The sequence below is a fragment of the Triturus cristatus genome, chromosome 5_1 (assembly GCF_964204655.1).
Source record: "Triturus cristatus chromosome 5_1, aTriCri1.1, whole genome shotgun sequence".
In the NCBI taxonomy this organism is placed as follows: domain Eukaryota; kingdom Metazoa; phylum Chordata; class Amphibia; order Caudata; family Salamandridae; genus Triturus; species Triturus cristatus.
In genome coordinates, this window is record NC_140587.1 from 362,560,662 (window position 1) to 362,579,601 (window position 18,940).

Sequence of the window (18,940 nt, forward strand, 5' to 3'; positions counted from 1 at the left end):
AGTGAGCTCGGTCACTGTAGCGACCCCAAGGACTACAAAGCACAAGCCCAAGACCTCTGCCTTAAACTGCAGGAACGCGGTTACCCAAGGCACATAACTAAGACCGCCAACAAAAGGGCCAGAAATCAAAACCGAGAGGGTCTTCTCACAACGTACCCCAAGGAACCCACCCCTTCCCCACTCACATGTGTCACCACGTACAACACAGTATCCAACAAAGTGGCACAGATCATTAAAAAGAACTGGAAAATCCTTCACACAGGCCACCTGAATTGGGACCCTCCCCTTCTCTCTACCAAAAGGGCAAGATCCATCAAGGACACCATTGTGTCTACTAGGCCATTGGCACCTATCAGACCTCCACACACGGTACTCAATGCCTGGGGCCTCCCCAATATCAAAGGGCACTACCCCTGTGGCAACTGCAGTGTATGCCACATCACAGAGACAACCAAACAGCTCGAGTTGGAACCTGGGAAAACATGGGAGCTACGCAAACACACCAACTGCAACACGGAGAATGTTGTATACCGCATCAAATGTCCATGTGATCTGACTTACATAGGAATGACCACACGCAAAGTCAAAACCCGCATCTGTGAACACCGCAGCACCATTCGCTGCAAGAAGAACACCACCAGAATGACAAACCACTTCCTGGAAAAAGGCCACACGACTAACGACATGAGATGGGTGATTATTGAGGCTTTGGACAGCAACATCCCCAATATCCAGTCCCGCCTCCTAGAACAGGAACAAAGATGGATTTATCGTCTTTCGAGCCACATCACCGGCTTGAACGATAATATCCCTTGGAACAGCCTGAGAAAGCCCTGACCCCCTTGGGACGATGTCACCAGCCTTTATCCATAGGCTTCGCCATACTGTGTCCCTAATCTGGTTCATCCTCTCAGACACCCATCAACATCACTTATATCTGGTTCTCTTTTCCCCGCTGCTCAGTGCTCAATTACTGCCCCCCGGAACAGCCTGAGTAAGCCCTGACCCTCTTGGGACGATGCCACTAGCCTTTATCTATAGGCCTCGCCATACTTTAAATTCAATCTGGTTCATCTTCACAGACACCCACCATTAGTATTTATCGGGCTCCCTTTTCCCCGCTGCCCAGCGCTCATGCAACGCCCCCCCCCCCCCCCCCACCCCCTCGGGCAGCCCCCATGCACTGCACAGTGCATATAGTTGTGCCTCCTCTATTTGCTCCCTCTACGGGTTCACCTGGCAACACCCAGCTCTACCAAGCATTCCTGCTTCGCCCGTAGATTCACTAATGTACACCAATTCCCCGAGCGCCTCTACCCACCATCCGCGCTCCGGTCTTTCCTTACACGCATGCGCAACACATTAAGGGTTGCACTGTCATGCAATAATATCCGCGCATGCGCGGAAGCTCGACGCTTCACCTCCACGCAGGCGCATTTGAAGCCTATGACGCCCAAGCTAGCGAGCACAATGCACGTACGCAATTGCGCCCCTCCCTACTTAACCTCCTCCCTCCCCGGGATCCGGCAGCATCCGGGATTTCGGGAGACCACAGTAGGTGCACGGCGATGGCAGCTTCACAACCAAGTAAGGTGTCTCCAAATTGCTCTAGCAGGATACGAGCTCACTCCTGCCATCTACGCTCTCTTAACCTGTTCCTTTTACCTACAGCTCGTTTGTAAGAAGCGCCCCCCTCCCTCATCCTGCACAGCGCAGTCACTCAGCCATAGTGTAATTACCCTTTTGTTACTTGTTACTTTTTGCGCAGTGTCTGTCTGTTTTTAGTCTGTGCCCAGTCATCTTCTACAGCGCTCAGAGGCTCCATGCAGCCCCTCACTCTCAGCGCACCCTGGGCCACTTATTTTGTACTTTCCTCATTCTGAGGTTCCGCTATTATCACTTGGCGGCTGTTTGTATGATTCTCACAGATAGCCCCACATAGTGCCGCGGCATTTACCACATGGCACCCGTAGTCCACAGACCGTTTGGACGCATCATCTAGCACTACTAATGGTCTTGCCTCCGCTCCTCTGCATAGCAACATGATACACCTCATAGGGATGTGTGTCACGCATGGTACGCTCATTGAAGACAGGTTTGATATCTCACGGCACAATAAAACCTACCAATATGTCGCCTGCCACTCAGTGTATCAAATGTTAAATATGTTTTGTGTGCTGTCTTGCATTTCCTTCCACAGGTTTGCGCCAAGTGTCCGCTAACGTGTTGACACCGCGTTCCACACACCTTAGTGAGTGTGTAGGTAACCCTATTTTTAATTTTATTCACCACGTGGCACTACACCTTTTTTGCCACTCACTCTTCACTGGTCCTGACGAAAGCTCCCCATTATTATTTTTAACTAGAGAGCTGAAACATGTAGACCCACCACTTAGTCAACTAATAGATAATTACTTCTTCATTTAGTTGCACCACATAGCTTTTTAACCAATACCCTGAGCCGCCAAAATAAATTTTTCTATGGTAAGGATCCTCAGTGGTATTTTTTAACCTTCACCACATCACACTTCTGCACCACACCAGCTCCGCTGTAGTCAGGCGTCGCAGCACAACCGGGAGGCACTCGGCCACCCGGTTGGGGCCCCGATGATGAAGCATGACACCAACCAGGTTGGTGTGTGAGGGGTCTTCTAACCCACTTGGTGGGTTCCCAAACAATTGCCTCATTTGACCGTACCATACCATACTGGGCGTGTCCTCCTTTGAATAAACTTGTCTATTCATCCACCACACTAGTGGCTGGAGGTAAATGTTAATGTAACCATCTGCGATATGCAGCGGGCTGATACAAAACCGAAAGGACAGCCCATCAAGTTAAGTCCGAAGCGGGGTTACTGCCCCTTTCTGTAAGCAGTATGGTTTATGGTCTGTATTGTGTGATGAGAATTTGAATGTGTAGTGGTGACAACGGGCTATTTCAGGGGTGTGTGTAATGGTGACAATAGGCCTTATCAAAAAGCTAAACCCAAAGCATACCATTTCTCTGAAACCTTGCCTGACAGTTTCCCATCTTTTTTTTAATTGTAGATGCACTCAGTTAATATTCTTCTATATTTAAATTGAGTTAATATCTTATTTTTCCACTGTAAGTGAAAAGTGTATTGACACTTAGGTATATGATGCCATCTAACTAAATATATCAATAAATATGGGTAAAAAGAAGGCAAGATTTGATTTTTTATAGACCACTGCTACCCCTCCTCTTGTGGATTACACTCTAGTGAACTTTTTCAACAATTATTCAGAAAAAACATGCCTGGCAACATTAATGATACATCAAACATAAAATAGAGGGGACTAGAGATTGAGCCTTCCCTTGCTTTCCAAAAATTAACTCTAGAACTCACCAAACGAGAAGGACTAAGATCAAATGAAAAACTCCAACAACCACAATAAGGTACTCAGAGTGTAAAGAACAGAAAGTATATATAGGTGGAGGAAGAACCTACTGACAAAACCCATAGGGTTATAAAAATTGCCCCCACCCACTAGGTAGTGGCATGCTGACAAACCATGGAACAGACAAACGCTCAGAGAGGAGTGCATATTTTTTTGTTGAAAGAGCTTTTCATGAAAGGGATCCCAAATGCAGAGAAAGAAAGATTACATAAAACTGTCTAAGTGGATGCCCCTATCTTTATTTATTTTGGGCCATCATTGACAGGATTAAAAGATTTTTAGATAGGTATGTCAGAGAAATTTTGTCTCCATGACCCTATCTGCCGGTATCAACATGTTTCAGCTTCTTACAACCGCCCTAACGGGTCAAAGGGCTTCTTCAGGATACAGCTCCCTTATTTTAATCGCAATCCCTCCTCATAAATTATACGAAGTGGTAAGGATACATTTTTGGCAATACTTGCCCATTTGTAGACACACTCAGGACGTGTACCCGAGTTTCACAATTGATGCTCCTAACTCGGGTCAGAATGGGAACGTCCTCCTGTAGTCACATTTTCATCAAGTAGCGACATCACCATCCATGCCACTTGGCACCCTCCGGCAAGTATTGCCAGAAATGTATCCCAACCACTTAGTATAATTTACGAGGAGGAATTGCGACTAAAATAAGGGATCTGTATCATGAAGAAGGCCTGTGACCCGTTAGGGTGGTTGTAAGAGGCTGAAACATGTTAATCCCAGCAGATAGGATAATGGAAACATAGTATCTCCGATATACCCATCTAAAAATCTTTTAATCCTGTCAATGGTGGCCCAGAATAAATAAGGATAGAGGCATCCAATGAGACAGTTTTATGTAATATTTATTTCTCCAAATTTGGGATCCCTTTCATAAAATACACTTTCAACAAAAAAATGTGCTCCACCCTGAGCGTTGGTCAGCAACCCTATGATGAAGCATGCCACTACCTAGTGAGTGACGGTAATTTTTTTAACCCTAAGGGTTTTTCAGTAGATTCTTCCTCCACATATATATACTTTCTGTTCTTTACACTCTGAGTACCTTATTGGGGTTGTTGGAGTTTTTAATTTCTTGTTAGTCTTTCTCGTTTGGTGAGTTTGAATATAAATGATACATCAGGAGCTGAGAAGTACGAAAGCCATGTCTCCATATTGTCTTATATATTTAGCATCTAATAAATCAAAGGCATATGTAGCATGGACCATGGTCAATTTCAATTTTGTTGGTTAAAATATAAATAATTGTTAACATTGGTTTAGTTGTAATACAAGTGATCCTAATATTATGATCAGAAATGTAGGTAGTTGTTGCCATCTCTGGTATTAAATCCCAGTTAAGCTAATTATAATGTTGTTATCATGAGTAACTTTAGTTGATTTTTTACCAGGGTTTCTAGTGTGTGCGTGTCTGTTTGAGGGTAAATTTAATACCTGTCAAATAATAAACAGAAATAATGAAATTAATGAATGCGCATTATGACGTGGGAAGATTTAATTCTGGATAGATGTTGCATAGCAGTGTTTTGTAAAAGAATACATGCATATCAATATCACATCATCAGTTAATTATGAAAGACTGGTACATGGAGGGGCATTACTGCCTAAACTAGTTGAAATCTGGCTTTGTACAAAATAAAATCTCATTCTCTGGGACTCTGCCTAAACCAAAGACAAAATCAGTCCTAAAATCCAAGAGTTAGTATCCCTGTTCCTCTCAAGACATTTTAACTATTGTTTCCTGTGGGATAGCAGGGCAGGCGGCATCCTGTGGTGCATGCAGCTTATGAAGCCTGCATAGTACGAAGTATGCAGAAGAGGCTTTCGGACTGGATCCTATGGGTTCACTGGTAACTGTGAACACCTGGGCACCCCGAATGGCTGACAAGCCATATCAGACCATCAATGCGTAGAACTCTGACTTTTCCTGTGACAGTTTCTTTCTGAGTAAGTTGGACACTTGTGCACATTTTATAACCTCCCTATGTGTGACAAAGTATCCATTTTAGTCTAGGCCAGAGAATTTCTCCATTGAGATGGGGTTGCGGTACAGACCGTCAGGTCCTCTCTCTTTCTAAGGATATTTCAGATGAGGACCTGGTATAACTAAAAATAAATTGTGAACCATAAATCTGAAAATGACAAAAATAACTTACCTAGCCATACTTGATTCTTCTCGAGGTCTGTGCTGAAACCAGAACCAGTTATAGTGATTTTGGTGCCACCATACACTGATCCATGCTGAGGGGAGACACTGGTAACCTCCAAAATGTATGTAATATTTGCTTGAGCAGGGGTGCTGAGGAAAAGGAAACACATGAGTTATTTTTAGGATGAAACCACAATCATATTAGCTTGTGCCTTGTGCTTTTGTGACATATGAAAGCATGACTTTTCATTGTGTTGCATTAAACTGACATGTTTTTGAGCCATCTACTTCTTTTTTTCAGTGCATGTCTTTCAATACACGGAGCCTTCCCTGAACAGGAATATTCTTTTTTTTTTATAAATCTTTTTGATTGAAAGAAACAATAAGAAATGATACAAAAAGGAAACCCAAACGCAAAAAAAGAGCAGTTGTTGAATGACCAAATCACGTAAAATAAACACCTTGTACATGTAATCAAAGGAATAAAAAGAAACGTCACTGATAATATTTTGGTCACATATTGGCAATAAACCTTAAAGTGTCTCTTTATCAACATTGCATGGGGAGTCATCATCAAAGGTGGTGCATAAAAACCCTCTACTTTCATTCCAGGGGCCCCATATTTTAGTCCATTTACCTCGGCATCCGTTGCTCTCGTACACCACCCTTTGCATCAGTCCATGTCCTCCGCCCAGTCCCTGTGCCGGGGCACAACTCCCCCCTTCCATGTTCTGGCTATATTGCGTTTTGCTATGTTACAGCCCAGTGAAACCCAGTCGAGGAGAGGTTTCTATAGTTTTATGACATATTCGGGACATGGTGGACAAAACCTTACTCCAATACTGTTGAAGGATTGAACAGTCCCACCACTGGTGCAAGAAGATGCCCAGGGAACCACAGCCTCGGGGACAGAGCGGGGAGTCCGATAGAGCCATTTTAACAAGTGCTGTGCTGATATAATAGGCCCTGTGCAGTATTTTAAGCTGTATAAGCTTGATGTGAGAACGGATCACCACCTCCCCGGACGAAGCCAGGGCCTCCCTCCAATCTTCGTCAGGTAAATCCCCCACGTCATCACACCATTTCGTACAGAGTTTATCAAGAGTTTCAGGTGAATTATTAAGTATTTTACGGTAGATCAAAGAGATGGCCTTATCCGGAAGGTAATCGTCTAGAAGCCTATCCTCTAGAGGTGAAGAAAAGGGTAGATCGGAACAATTGGGAATGGCCTTACATAATGCACTATGTGCCTGAAGATATCAGAACATTTCCCCCTCATGCAGCTGGTATTTTGCTTGCAATTTACCAAACGGAACCACCGCACCTTTCGCCCACAAGTCCCCTACTGCGGAAAGACTAATCAGGTCCCATTTTTCAAACCCAGGTTGACCCGAAAGCATACGCAATTGTCACTATTCTAGCTACGGTGTAACCTGCATAATTTTACCTTTCCAAGCATGCGCGGCAGTTGCCGTGTGCCAGATCGAAACTGTGGTGAAGGTCGGAGTATAGTTGGGTAGATGCCTAGGCCCCCCATATAACACCCGCAAGTAATTGCCCGCCAGCATATTGAGCCTGTCCATCCTGTACGCTGGGTCCGTAAGAGGATGGTGGGCCCAGTGATTGAGGACCACTAATTGTGAGGCCCAGTAATAGATTTTAATTGCAAAGAAAGCAATACCCCCGTCATACGAACTGTGTGTGAGTTTGGTTAGGGCAATTCGGGGCGTGCGCCGTTCCATAGTAGTGAGTGGACCTCGGAATCAATTGTTTGGAAGTAGTGGGTCGGGACAGGATAGGGTGTATTTTTTAGGGCATAAAGGAAATGGTGAAGTGCCATCATTTTAAAGAGGGCAGCTCTAACCAATAGAGTAAGGGGCAGTGTCTTCCAGTGCTGCACGTTAGCCCGGAGGCAGTGCAGGGGAGGGAGGAGATTCTTCTGGTAGAAAATATCCACATCTCTCATAACATAGATGCTCAGGTAATGGAAGCCATTCGTGACTATGTCGGCGTTGCAGCCCGGGGGAAGCCGTGGGGGTTCTCCACTGAGGACATATATCAACAACTTGTCCCAATTAATGATGTAGCCGGAATATTTTTGAAAAAGGGCGAGAATATGCAATACCCCATGGTTTGAGGATCGGGGTTTGGCCAAATATAAAATAATGTTGTTGGCGTAGAGGGAGATCCTGTCCGACCAGTCCGGTGCCCAATCCAGTCTGCGGATAAAGGGGTCACCTCTAATCCACAGTGCCAAGGGCTCTAGGGCCAGGTCGAACAACAACCGTGACCGGGGACAACCCGGCCTCGTACCCTTCCCCAACTAAAAAATCACCGACCTGCCACCGTTTACCGAGATGCGGGCCAGGGGTTTAGTTTATAATAGACGCACCCAGGACAAAAATCGTGGGCCAAAGCCATACCTTTCCAGAGAGGCGAACAGAAAAGGCCATTCAATCATGTTGAATGCCATTTTGGTGTATAAGGACACAGTTACTGCATCCTCTTGTATGGTGGAGGCTCTGCCCAGCACTCCGAAGAGGCGACGGAGATTGAGCGCCTTATTTTTAGTTGGCATAATGCTGGATTGGTCCGGGTGTATTAATTTATGAAGGTGGGGTGAGAGGCGGAGGGCCAGAGTTTTGGCAAGGATCTTGACCTCTGGGTCGAAGAGGGAGGTCAGCCGATACGAACCACATTGGTCCGGAGGTTTCCCTTTCTTGTGTATGACCGCAATACTAGCTAGTCTCTGTGTTTCAGGCAGGATTCTACGATCTACACTCTCATCATACATCCGTATGAGAAACGGGGCCAGCACCGAAGAGACGGCTTTATAGAGCTCGATTGGAAGGCCACTAGGACCCATGGCCTTCCCGGACTGCAACGCACCAATCGCTTTAGAAACTTCCTCAGAGGTCAAGGCGGTGTCAAGGTCATTGGCATCCTGGAGGTCCAACCTTGGTAGGGGGAGGGTGGAAAGCAGTTCAGCCACTTCCTCCTGTGTGGAGGTGGACGTGGGGACATAGAGCCGCTCAAAATGGTTAGCAAAGCCATCAGCAATCCAATCTCGGTCTTATCGCCTCACACCATCGGGAGCCACAATATCAACCACCCAGCTATTGGCTAACTCTCGCTTGTCTAGCCATGCCAACAATTTACTGGCGTTATCCCCAATCTCATAGACACAATACTGAGTGGTCCAGTAATGCGCTCGGGCGGCATCTCTGGCTATATCGCTGTATTCTTTTTGTCTCACCGCAAGTTTGTGGGAGGTGTCGGGGGAAGCGGATGCGATTAGTTCACGTTCAAGATAGGTCACTTCCAGTTCTATGTCCTCCAATTGCTTATATTTCTCCTTCTGGTGACCCACCACTGCCGCCACCTTGCATCCTCGAATCACCGTCTTATATGCCTCCCAGAGCGTCACATCCGATTCAACGGAGCCCTCATTTTCTGCGAAATAATCTGTAGTGGCCTGTATCAGCATGTCCCGTATTTCTGGCACCTTAAGATACAATGGGTTGAGGGCCATCTCACAGCGAGAGCGAGAAGGCACACCACCGCAGTGAGATAGGATAGGAGAGTGGTCGGAGATACCCCTGGGCAAAACGCAATGCCCCCGAACATAGAGAGCGGAGTGGCTTGGCAGAAGAGGTAGTCTATGCGGGACATACTACCATGGACCCCAGAATGTAAGGTGTATTGTTTATTGGAGGGGTGGTGTGTGTGCCATGCATCTACCAGTACCATGGCTGCCAAACAGTCTGATACGAGTTTCCCCTGTGGTTCTCCTTGTCGGGTTGGTAAGCGATCCAGGTCCCCGGCTAGAGCTGCATTGCAGTCTCCCCCAGTAAAGTGTCCCCTTCGGGTAGATTCAACATGTGAGGGCCCAACTCAGTCAGGGTGGAGGAATGTAGCTTGGGGGGTATGTATAGTGAGGTCACGTTGAGGAAGCGACCCTCCCACCATCCGGACACCGTGACAAAGCAGCCAGAGGAGTCGCGTGTACTCTTTGGATTTGAAAAGGAAGGGAGGTGCGTGCGAGGATGCCCACCCCCTCGACCCCCGCGTGTAACCCGCATGGGCAAGCAGTTTATAACCCCATCGATTGAGTGCACAGTATGTGGTGCCAGGAATATGTGTTTCTTGGAGCAACACGAGGTCGGGGGTGTGGTGTTTGAGGTATTGTAATACTATCCCCCTTTTAATTCGGTCACCCAACCCATTCACATTCCAAGAGATTATTTTGAGTCGACCCAATGATGTAGAGGTGATAGGGTTGTCCCTTATTTGTGTCAGAGAACAAGAGCCCCACTTCCCAGAGGGTCAAAAGTGCAACAGCGCATACATAGCGAGACACATCCCCACACCGGGAAAGGAGAACAGGCGGGTCACGGAGGCTCCTTGGAGAAAGTCGGCAAAACTCCCCGGGGTGACCCACTGGACCATGAAGGGAGCATTGTGAGTGGAACTACACCAAAAGCATAGCAGAAGTGTGCAAGGAAGAGCATCGTGTGTGATGGTAACCCCACAGAGTGTGCACGTGACCTTGGAAGACAAACTGCTCATAAAACATAATAAAAATTGGAAAAACCACATAGGAAAACACCCTGGAACCCCCCCACCGCGCCTCTCTGCAATGCGGGCTCAGAACTGCCTTCCACCCCAATATGCAGAGCACTTGCATACCCATAACTAGACCCATGTGGAGGGGAACGCCCAACTACCAAACGACCAAACTACCCCAAAATTCGAAACGTCCCCCCTTAAGAACAATTACATTTGCCCAGGATGAAACCTAAAGGCCTCGTATCCCGGACTGGAAATATGTAGCTCCAATCGCCCTGGGTGGAATGTCTCCCCACCCCCTCCCTAAAATCAAGCCATAAATAAACACTGACAATTACCCTAGAGCACTCATTGGGGGACACAATACAAGTGTTAGACAATGTTCGGAAGCAAATAAGACCTTCCTCCCATTAAACCAGGGATTGTGGCAAGGGTCAGTATAGTAAGTGCCATAGTCAGACGCTAGGTACCGGGTGGGACCCCAGTTCATGCAAAGTCTAATGATACCTGTGTCCGTTTCATTCAGTCAATCTATGTCCGATCTATGTGAGTGATCCTGGGATGAGCCACCTCGGTCCTCGGAGGAGCGCCACCTCTCTAGCCAGTCCCAGGCGTCCTCTGGGGACTGGAAGAACAGCGACTTGCCATTTGATTGCACACGCAGTTTTGCTGGAAAGAGCATGGCATATTTCAAATTGTGGCCCCTGAGTGCCTGTTTTATTTCCAGGAAGGAGCGGCGTTTCTGTTGCACCTTATAGGTAAAGTCTTGGAAAAAGGTGACGCTCTAGATCTCGATTTTGACAGGAGGTCCGACTCTTGCAGCTTGAAGGATGATGTCCCGGTCGTAAAAATTGAAGATCCGTGACAGGATAGGACATGGCAGAGCGCCCGGCTTCGGAGTGCCTCCAGGCACCCTTTGGGCCCGCTCGACATAGAAATAGTTGGAGAGGGATCGGGATTGCAGATGATTTTGGATTAGGTCTTCAACGAACAGGTCTGCGGCCTGCCCCTCCGCCCGTTCGGGAACCCCCAGGATACGCACGTTATTTCTTCTGGCGCGCACTTCGTAATCTTCCAGTCGAGCCTCCAGGTCAGACGTCTGGGCCTGCAGTTGCTTGGCCGTCATTTCCAGCAGTGTCGTGGAATGTTGCGATGGAGCCTTTGTTCGCTTTGACCCGCTCCACCATGTTCTGCAGATCAGTGCGTATGAGGTTGATGTCTATAGAGACAGTGTCAATCTTGTGTTCCAGTGCTGTGCGGACTCCCTGGATAGCCTCCATGAGGTCCAGCAGCGTCGGGCCCCAGCCTTCAGGTTGCTGCCTCTGACTCATCGGACTTGGAATGGGAAAAAATTTCGACTGTTTTTGCACAGCGGATTGCCTGGGGCCTTTCGCGGTGGCCATGTAGCCAGTTAGTATACCTGTTCAAGAACCAAAGCCAGATGGGGGGGAGTCAGGATCCTCAGGGGCAAGGGTCAGGCGGTGTTGATACAGCAACCAATATGCGCTCAGCTTTGTTAGTTAGTCGTCCGTGACTTTAAATGGCGGCGGCTGGCTCCCAGGCGGCTGTGGCACAGTCACTGGGTCCCTGGAGCCCCTGAGGGGTTACTGGGCCCAGAACAGCGGTGCGCGAGGAGGGCTGCCAGGGAGTTGGCAAGGCGGCCGCATCCGTCACCACAAAGAACACCCGGCCCCCCGCAAAGCCAAAACAAAAAAAGGGGGAGGGTGAGGAAAGCGTCCCCAAGAGCCCCGTCCCAACAACGGGCTCCAGCACCGTATATAGGCGCAGCGGGTGTGAACAGTGACAGGGCCCCCGTCTGTATCCTGCAGGGGCAACTGCTGGAGGAATACCTTGGGTCTCCGTACATCGTAGGCACCCCGGCTGCGATGTCTGGAGTGCTGCGGGTCTCACTTGATCACCGGCAGTTCGCGGAGGCCCATATGAACCTCCGACCCTGGAAGGCTCAGAGCGGCAGCGGCCGTTAGCGGGGTCGCCTCCCACTGGGCATCTCTCAGGGCCAAGTAACTCTGATGCGCCGGCCGGCGGCAGGAGAAGCCGTGCGACGTCACGGCCGGATTTTCACTCCCCTCCTGGCCGGCGACGCTAAAGCCGATTGTACTGGCAAACGGGGTCAGATTCACCCCGCCGACCGATCGGACGGATCCTGGACTCTAGGAGCTTCAGTGGGGTGCAGAACTGTGGGCAAACGGATAGGTGTAGCGAATGTAGGGGTAGATTCAGTCGGTGGCCGACCGGAGTGCTATTCCAGTGCGGCCATCTTGGGTGTTGGCTAGCCATGCCCCCCGAACAGGAATATTCTTGTCAAATATAAGGATCATCTTATTTTTTTGGGCTTGGCCCACACAAATGTATTTCGTAAATGTCTTAAGGAGATTTTAATGCGACAGTTTAGTGGTCTTTGTAGTGAGAATAAATAGGAAGAATATAGGTAAAAGGGAAAATACAAAAACAAGATGACAAGATAGAGGTGAATCCAGGGGAAGAACTCAGAAAAAGAGGTTCCAATCAAGTGTCGACCAAGGAAGTAGGGCACACCTAACTAGAAATTGACAGAAAGTTAAAAAAAGATATAGGCTCTGATTTAGGGTGTGGTGAATGGAGTAAAACTTAGCGCCCACTACCATGTCTTTACTCTGCCCACCAAACTGAGAGGTGTCTGTCTGCTGGGCCACAGACATCTCTCGCCATTTCAGAGTTTTTTATTTTCCAAAAGCAAACTCCCAAAGAGGGAGTTTGTTTTTGAGACATAAAAAATGAATAGCCCCGTGGATTTGGGGGAGGTCATTATTTTTTTTGATGTTCATGGTGGTGATGCACAGAAAAAAACTCACATTACTATGTCCACCCAACGTAGGGTGGACGGAGTTATGTGCTTCCTTCATCAGGCTATCGGAGGAAGGTTTACTCCATTGGCAGGCTCCCGACTCAAAAAACTGGGCATGCGGATAGACCTAGATTTTAATGAAGAGGGTATTCTGTTTCTGTTGCAATGGAGTACCATATCTACTAGACTCTAAATCACACCAAAATCTATTTACATTTAACACTCACAAATCAAAGTCAGAAGAATATGAGGCACCTACAAGAAAGACTATAAATTGTTGACTATGAGGAAGCTTGAAGGATGACTCTGAATGTTCTGAGGGTCAGTGAGCGGCCCCCACCTGCTGATATATCAGACCTGCACCCAACAGGCCTCATGCAGTGCAGGCACAGAACCACAGTTAAGAAGCTGGAACTCTTGCAGCCAAAGACTATAGAGAGGAGTGAGAAGCCCCCACCTTTGGTAATATACAATGCCCACTCTCTGAATACCCCCTGTAGTGAAAACCAGATATTACCTTCAGAAAAAAAGCACACTGAGCACCTCTTCCCCTCCCCACAATCTGCATAGATCGAGGAGCCCTCTCAACAAAAGCAGAGTTCTTAATTTTCCAAGTTCATGCATTTGAAGCCCATCAATCCAGATATTTTTGGCCACACATTCTGGTACTCCCAACTTGTCAACAGATATACTCCTACTTTCAAAAGCAGCACGTCTCCAACTCTTTTCGATGAGACAATGATCAGAGAAAATGTTTGTGAACACCCACAAGATCACATGCTTTTGGGTGTGCACAAACATTTGAGTTCTACATCAACATAAGGAGACCCCAGAACCCCAAGAGAATTTGGGATGTGTAGAATATCTATGCAATAGCTTGTAACATGAAATGACACTATTCGGCCTGTAATTATGCCACTATTCACAACAACATTATAGCATGGGAGCACATAAACAACACAAACAGCCAGAATGCAAGGCGCTCTTGTCCACAGCAATTGTGTTTTTTTATCGTAAAGTTTCATTGGGTCAAAAATTGATGCAAGAATGCATTTTGCATTAAAATACACAACTAAAAGACCAATTCACATTTTGGGTAATTATCCCATAATTGTGCATGCCACTACCTAATGCTAGTCATCACTAGTTAGGAACCTAGCTAAATTAATGCTCAAAAAGCCTCAAAGACACCATTATGTAGTTAATTAAATACATGCAGTCCATGGAAAAAAAGCCAGAGTTTATACCTGAATGAAGCAAAACCCACGTTTCCAACTTGCAGCTGAATAGGGTACACACCCGGTGGGAGACTTGGCAAAATGCAGACAACAGAAGTAGAATTATTTTCGACTGAAGGACAAAGACGTGAACCAATATGTACTGTAGTATCGACTGCGGCAATTCCAAAGTTGGACCCAACCAGTGTTAGGGTTGTGTTTCCTGAATGAGTATAAAAAACATACATACATTTAACCTGCATAAAAGAAATCACCCATCAATTTCAATAACAACTGATAATAGGTTTTTCAAGGTAACAAGCCTACCTTAAAGCTCATGATACTGTTATCTTTTGTGAAATGGTGGTGTGCCAAAATACAGATCTGCAGGAATAGTTACCTTCCATTGGTCAGAGGGCTCACAGGGATGCCAGCAACCAGCCCAGTCAAGACTGCCATACATTACCCCACTCTGCCCCCTACACATTCTTCTAACACCAGTTTATCCAAAAGGTGTCAACTCATTGGTAGAACCAGTAAAGCTTAAGGCAGTCCAGAGACTCAGGTCCCCATTACAAGTCTAGCAAAGGGGTGTCCCGGGTGAAGGGGATGGGAACACTGCTCCACAAGGTTACTAGTTTCCTAGTATTCCCAAAGCTGGGATTATCTGGTTATGGGAGCACCAGACCCAGTTTTACCATGTGCCTATTTGTACCATGTAAACCCACTGCTGAATGGGGCAGTGTCTGAAGGCTGAGGTGCTGCTTGCCCGTCACTCTAATCCCCCCCACAGCACCATGGGTGGAGCATACACTGCCCCCCCACTGTGCAAGGACCTATCCGGCCCACTGATGACCTCCAGACTTCACACCCTACTGAAGTGATCTCCTCTTTAAATGCCATCACTCAAATGCAAAACAGCTCCTTAATGCATGTTGTGGTGGATAGAAGTAAGACGTGAATGACACTTGAACGGGCCAATTGATAAAGAGTTGTGACAGAAATCCCCTGCATGTATATATCTGCATTTTATTTTGAAATTTTTGGAAACATTAAGCTAGTGAGACAGCTAATACTATCTCAAGGCCAGACCTAAAATTGGATCACCTGGTATTGAAATAATCAAAAATGCATCAATGTTCAACTGACACGTGTCTTGGGAAGGGATCCACTGATGCTGATATACTTGCTACCTTTGGTGTTATCTGTCTTTCAATTGGATCCACCCTATTTGCCCACATTCATAATTATTCCCTTGCCACCCTCAATGGTTTAACAACAGGTGCTCCAGATCGCACAGGGATGTAGAAAAGTCTCTTGGAACTCACTCCAGGGACAAAGACTTGGTTGCATCCTGTCAGCAACTTTAGAGAAAAGCCATGCAGGACAGGAACAGGGCCATGAAAGAGGATGCTTGGGCTAAACTTTTTTTAGACTTTTGCCCTTTCTCAGAATACTCTTTTCTGGGAAATCTGGAATCGTATTGTGTTTGACTTGGGCAAAGAGAATATTGTTTGTTCCTATATTTCATCCAATGTTTGGGTCAATTACTTTGTTATGGGTCTATAATTTCAACTATTGGGCCCCTTCTGAGCCAGATATGGTGCACTTTGTTGGTTTCTTTAATATTGTATTTCGCTTAGCTTAAATACATGTAGCGTTTATTGGCTTAGCCAAGATTAAGGTACGGGGTCCGGACAGGGTGCTTGCCAATTTGTGTTTGCTGGAACCCAACCTTTGGGCCTCATTTTTCACAAAGGTACTTATTGAAGAAGTAGGAAAAAGCCTTCCTAGCTCCTGGTCTTAATCTGTTATTGTGCCCATTTTTAACACAGGAGATAAAGGGGATCCCAGATGTTATCGCCCAATTGTGTTAATTGACTCAGAATTCAAGGTCATTGTGTGGGTGGTTCTCACTAAATATACCTCTCGGGCTGAAAGCAGTAGGATTATCTCTGACCTACAGTATAGTTTTAGGTCTGAACAAAGTACCCTCGACCAATGTTTAAATTTATATCTTCTATCTGGTAGCAAAGCGGGGAGACTTACACATGGCCTTCATGAATCTCACTTCTGCATTCGACCGAGTCAACAGAGCCATACTTTGGGCTCTGCTGATCCCAATTAGTGTGGATACAGACATTTTCCTTTTTTTAAGAGATCCAAATGACGACATGTCTGCCTTTATAAGATATGGAATGAATGGCTAGTATACCATGAGTTTTGATGTATGAAGGGGCATGAGACAAGGCTGTATCCTAGTCCCTTTTTATTCACCTTATATATCAATCAGCTAAAATCTGTCCTTCTCTGGGTTGCCAGAGATTTGGCCACAGCTATCCTCCATGCTAATGATGTGGTTCTTCTAGCCGTGCTTCTGTTGGTTTAAAACATCTAGTGCACTCCTTTGAAGATATCATGACGTCTCTGGACCTGTGAATAAATTTGGTAAAGTATCTTTTGGTGACTGGTTCAAAATCCACCAAATCCTGTCACCACTTCATTGCTGGTAATGAAATTACAAAAGTGTCTGCGTTTCTGTACCTAGGGGTACAGTTTGATCAAAAGGGTTCCTGGTCTACCGCTTAAACTATTAAGAAATATTCCATGGCCAGTTCTATCTCTGCAATACGTGACTTTGCCGCCAGACTGGGTAATGAGCCACTTCCCACTAAAACTTTTCAATCTTAGTTCCTCTCTGCTGCGGCTTATGGGAGTGACATTTGAGGTTCTGAGTATACATCTGTCTTACAAGCATTAGAGAACTCTTTCTCTAGATGTCTTTTGGCCCTCCCTCAGTCCACACCATCTTACATAGCCCATGAAGAACTTGGTATGGGTTATTTCTCCAATGTCCTCACCCTCGGCCTTCTTCTGAGATGGCTTGGTTAGGCTACTCAGTGGCTCATCCCTCAACAAGGTCGTCATAATGGATTGTTTGTAGTTGGATGTGGTTTATCCGATCAAATGATTGACCTATGTAGGAAAGATATTTTGCGCCCTTTGACATTCCGGCCCACTTTACAACCCCAATCAGATCACTAGAGGAGACCTGAAGTGTATGAAGATTAGCTGTTATGCCCTAAAGCAAGCTCTGAGGGAGCCTACACAATTAGTGAAACCTACTGTCCTCACACATTTGCTCATGAAATCCACTCTACACATGGAGCCTTACTTGGTTATGGTTCACACCATTAACACCCATTCCCTACTAACTAGGTTTAGTTTAAGTATGTTACAGTTTTTACTTGAGGTCCGGAGAGGATGACATAATGTTGGGTGTTCGGTTCCTTGCCCGTGGCATTCATCTTCATATCAAGAACAGCCCTTATGTTCTTACAATTACACCCTACTGAGCATGTTTGTTTTTCTGTTACAGGTTTTATAAAAAACTCCTTCCTAACTGAGGCTTACAATGAACATTTACTAGCCCTGATCTAAGTGTTTTATTACTTTTTCAGCATGAGTTTTAACTAATGTAATATGTTTCTTTAGCTGATACTATTGCTGGCGACAGTATTCATTATTCTTACAAGATTTGTCATGCATTTTGCTTATTTTGTTTTTAGCCGGTTGCAGTTTACTGTTATTAAATGATTGTATTGTCTGTGTTGTGTAATTATTGTACCATTATGACGAATAAAAGGATTATGACTGACTGACTATGTATAGCTATGTTTCACACACCGATTAAAGTCTTCATACTCAACTGTCCTTTTAATTTTTCAAGCACCTATTGATGACATCAAGCACTCTGACGTGAGATTGGATGTGTCATGTCAAAGTCTGATGTGGTTACCATTCACTTAGCAGACCTCAGAATTCAAGGCAACAGATGCACCGCTCTGCCAAATTCAGAGCAAGAGTCCTGTGTTCTCTGACACTGTATAAGTGTTTTTTCGTAGACAATGGAGTCAGTAAACATGTTTTGACCACAAGGGGTGGAAATGTTTGAAACCAATAAATATGTTTGAATCGGGCATTTTTACAAACAACTTCTTCAAAACACACAAACATATATTCGTATTTTTACTGTCTATGCATAAAGTCTTACCTAAGACACTGCTTGTAGTTGGAGTTACATCTGTAATTACTGGAGTACCCGTAGATATGTATTGAAAAACGCCTGTTAAAATAACATTCAGTTCATTGACCAAAACGGTTACATTGACAAATCCCGATTGTCCCTGCAAAAGAGAAAACAGATTGTGGATATTTTGCATTCATAAACCATAAGAAAGAAGGCATTTTGCCGATATAGCTCGATTTCTTTTTTCTGAAATGTTATGAATAAAGCTCGTATCCAAGACGTATAACACAAAGATTTATTGTAGAAGACAGCACCACATGAAAACACGTCCACTAACAGCTGAAACCAGGTTCGTAACTGTCTCCCAAGAACTCTCCCCGGCACGGACCCAGACTCTAGAACATCTATAGAGTCTAACCAGGGTCCGTGCCCAAACAAGTTTATATTTGAAACACTCTGCACTTGCGCTGCACGCTACAATAAACACAACACATCTTCTTCCCTTAAACAATAAAACAAACAATCAAAACAACAACAACAAAAAAATGAATAAATAAATAAATAAATAAATAATGGATGCAACTTCTTTTGGATAAGTGTTACAAAATCTGACAACCATACAGGTTTTTTAGGCAAGCGTTTGGTCTCTTTACAATTTGCATCTTTTCGACACACATCAGAATTACAGG

General features: G+C 45.6%; 1 protein-coding gene across 1 annotated transcript in view; it reads right to left on the bottom strand.

The window, feature by feature from the left end:
• Nucleotides 1-18,940, bottom strand: part of LOC146830893 (fibrocystin-L-like) — a 533,569-nt gene that overhangs the window by 321,987 nt on the left and 192,642 nt on the right. The window contains exons 32-34 of the mRNA XM_085603812.1: nucleotides 18,276-18,408; nucleotides 14,252-14,444; nucleotides 5,598-5,740 (exon numbers count right to left, since the gene is read on the bottom strand). Coding sequence (XP_085459938.1) covers nucleotides 5,598-5,740; nucleotides 14,252-14,444; nucleotides 18,276-18,408 — 469 coding nt within the window. The remainder of the gene's footprint in view (nucleotides 1-5,597; nucleotides 5,741-14,251; nucleotides 14,445-18,275; nucleotides 18,409-18,940) is intronic.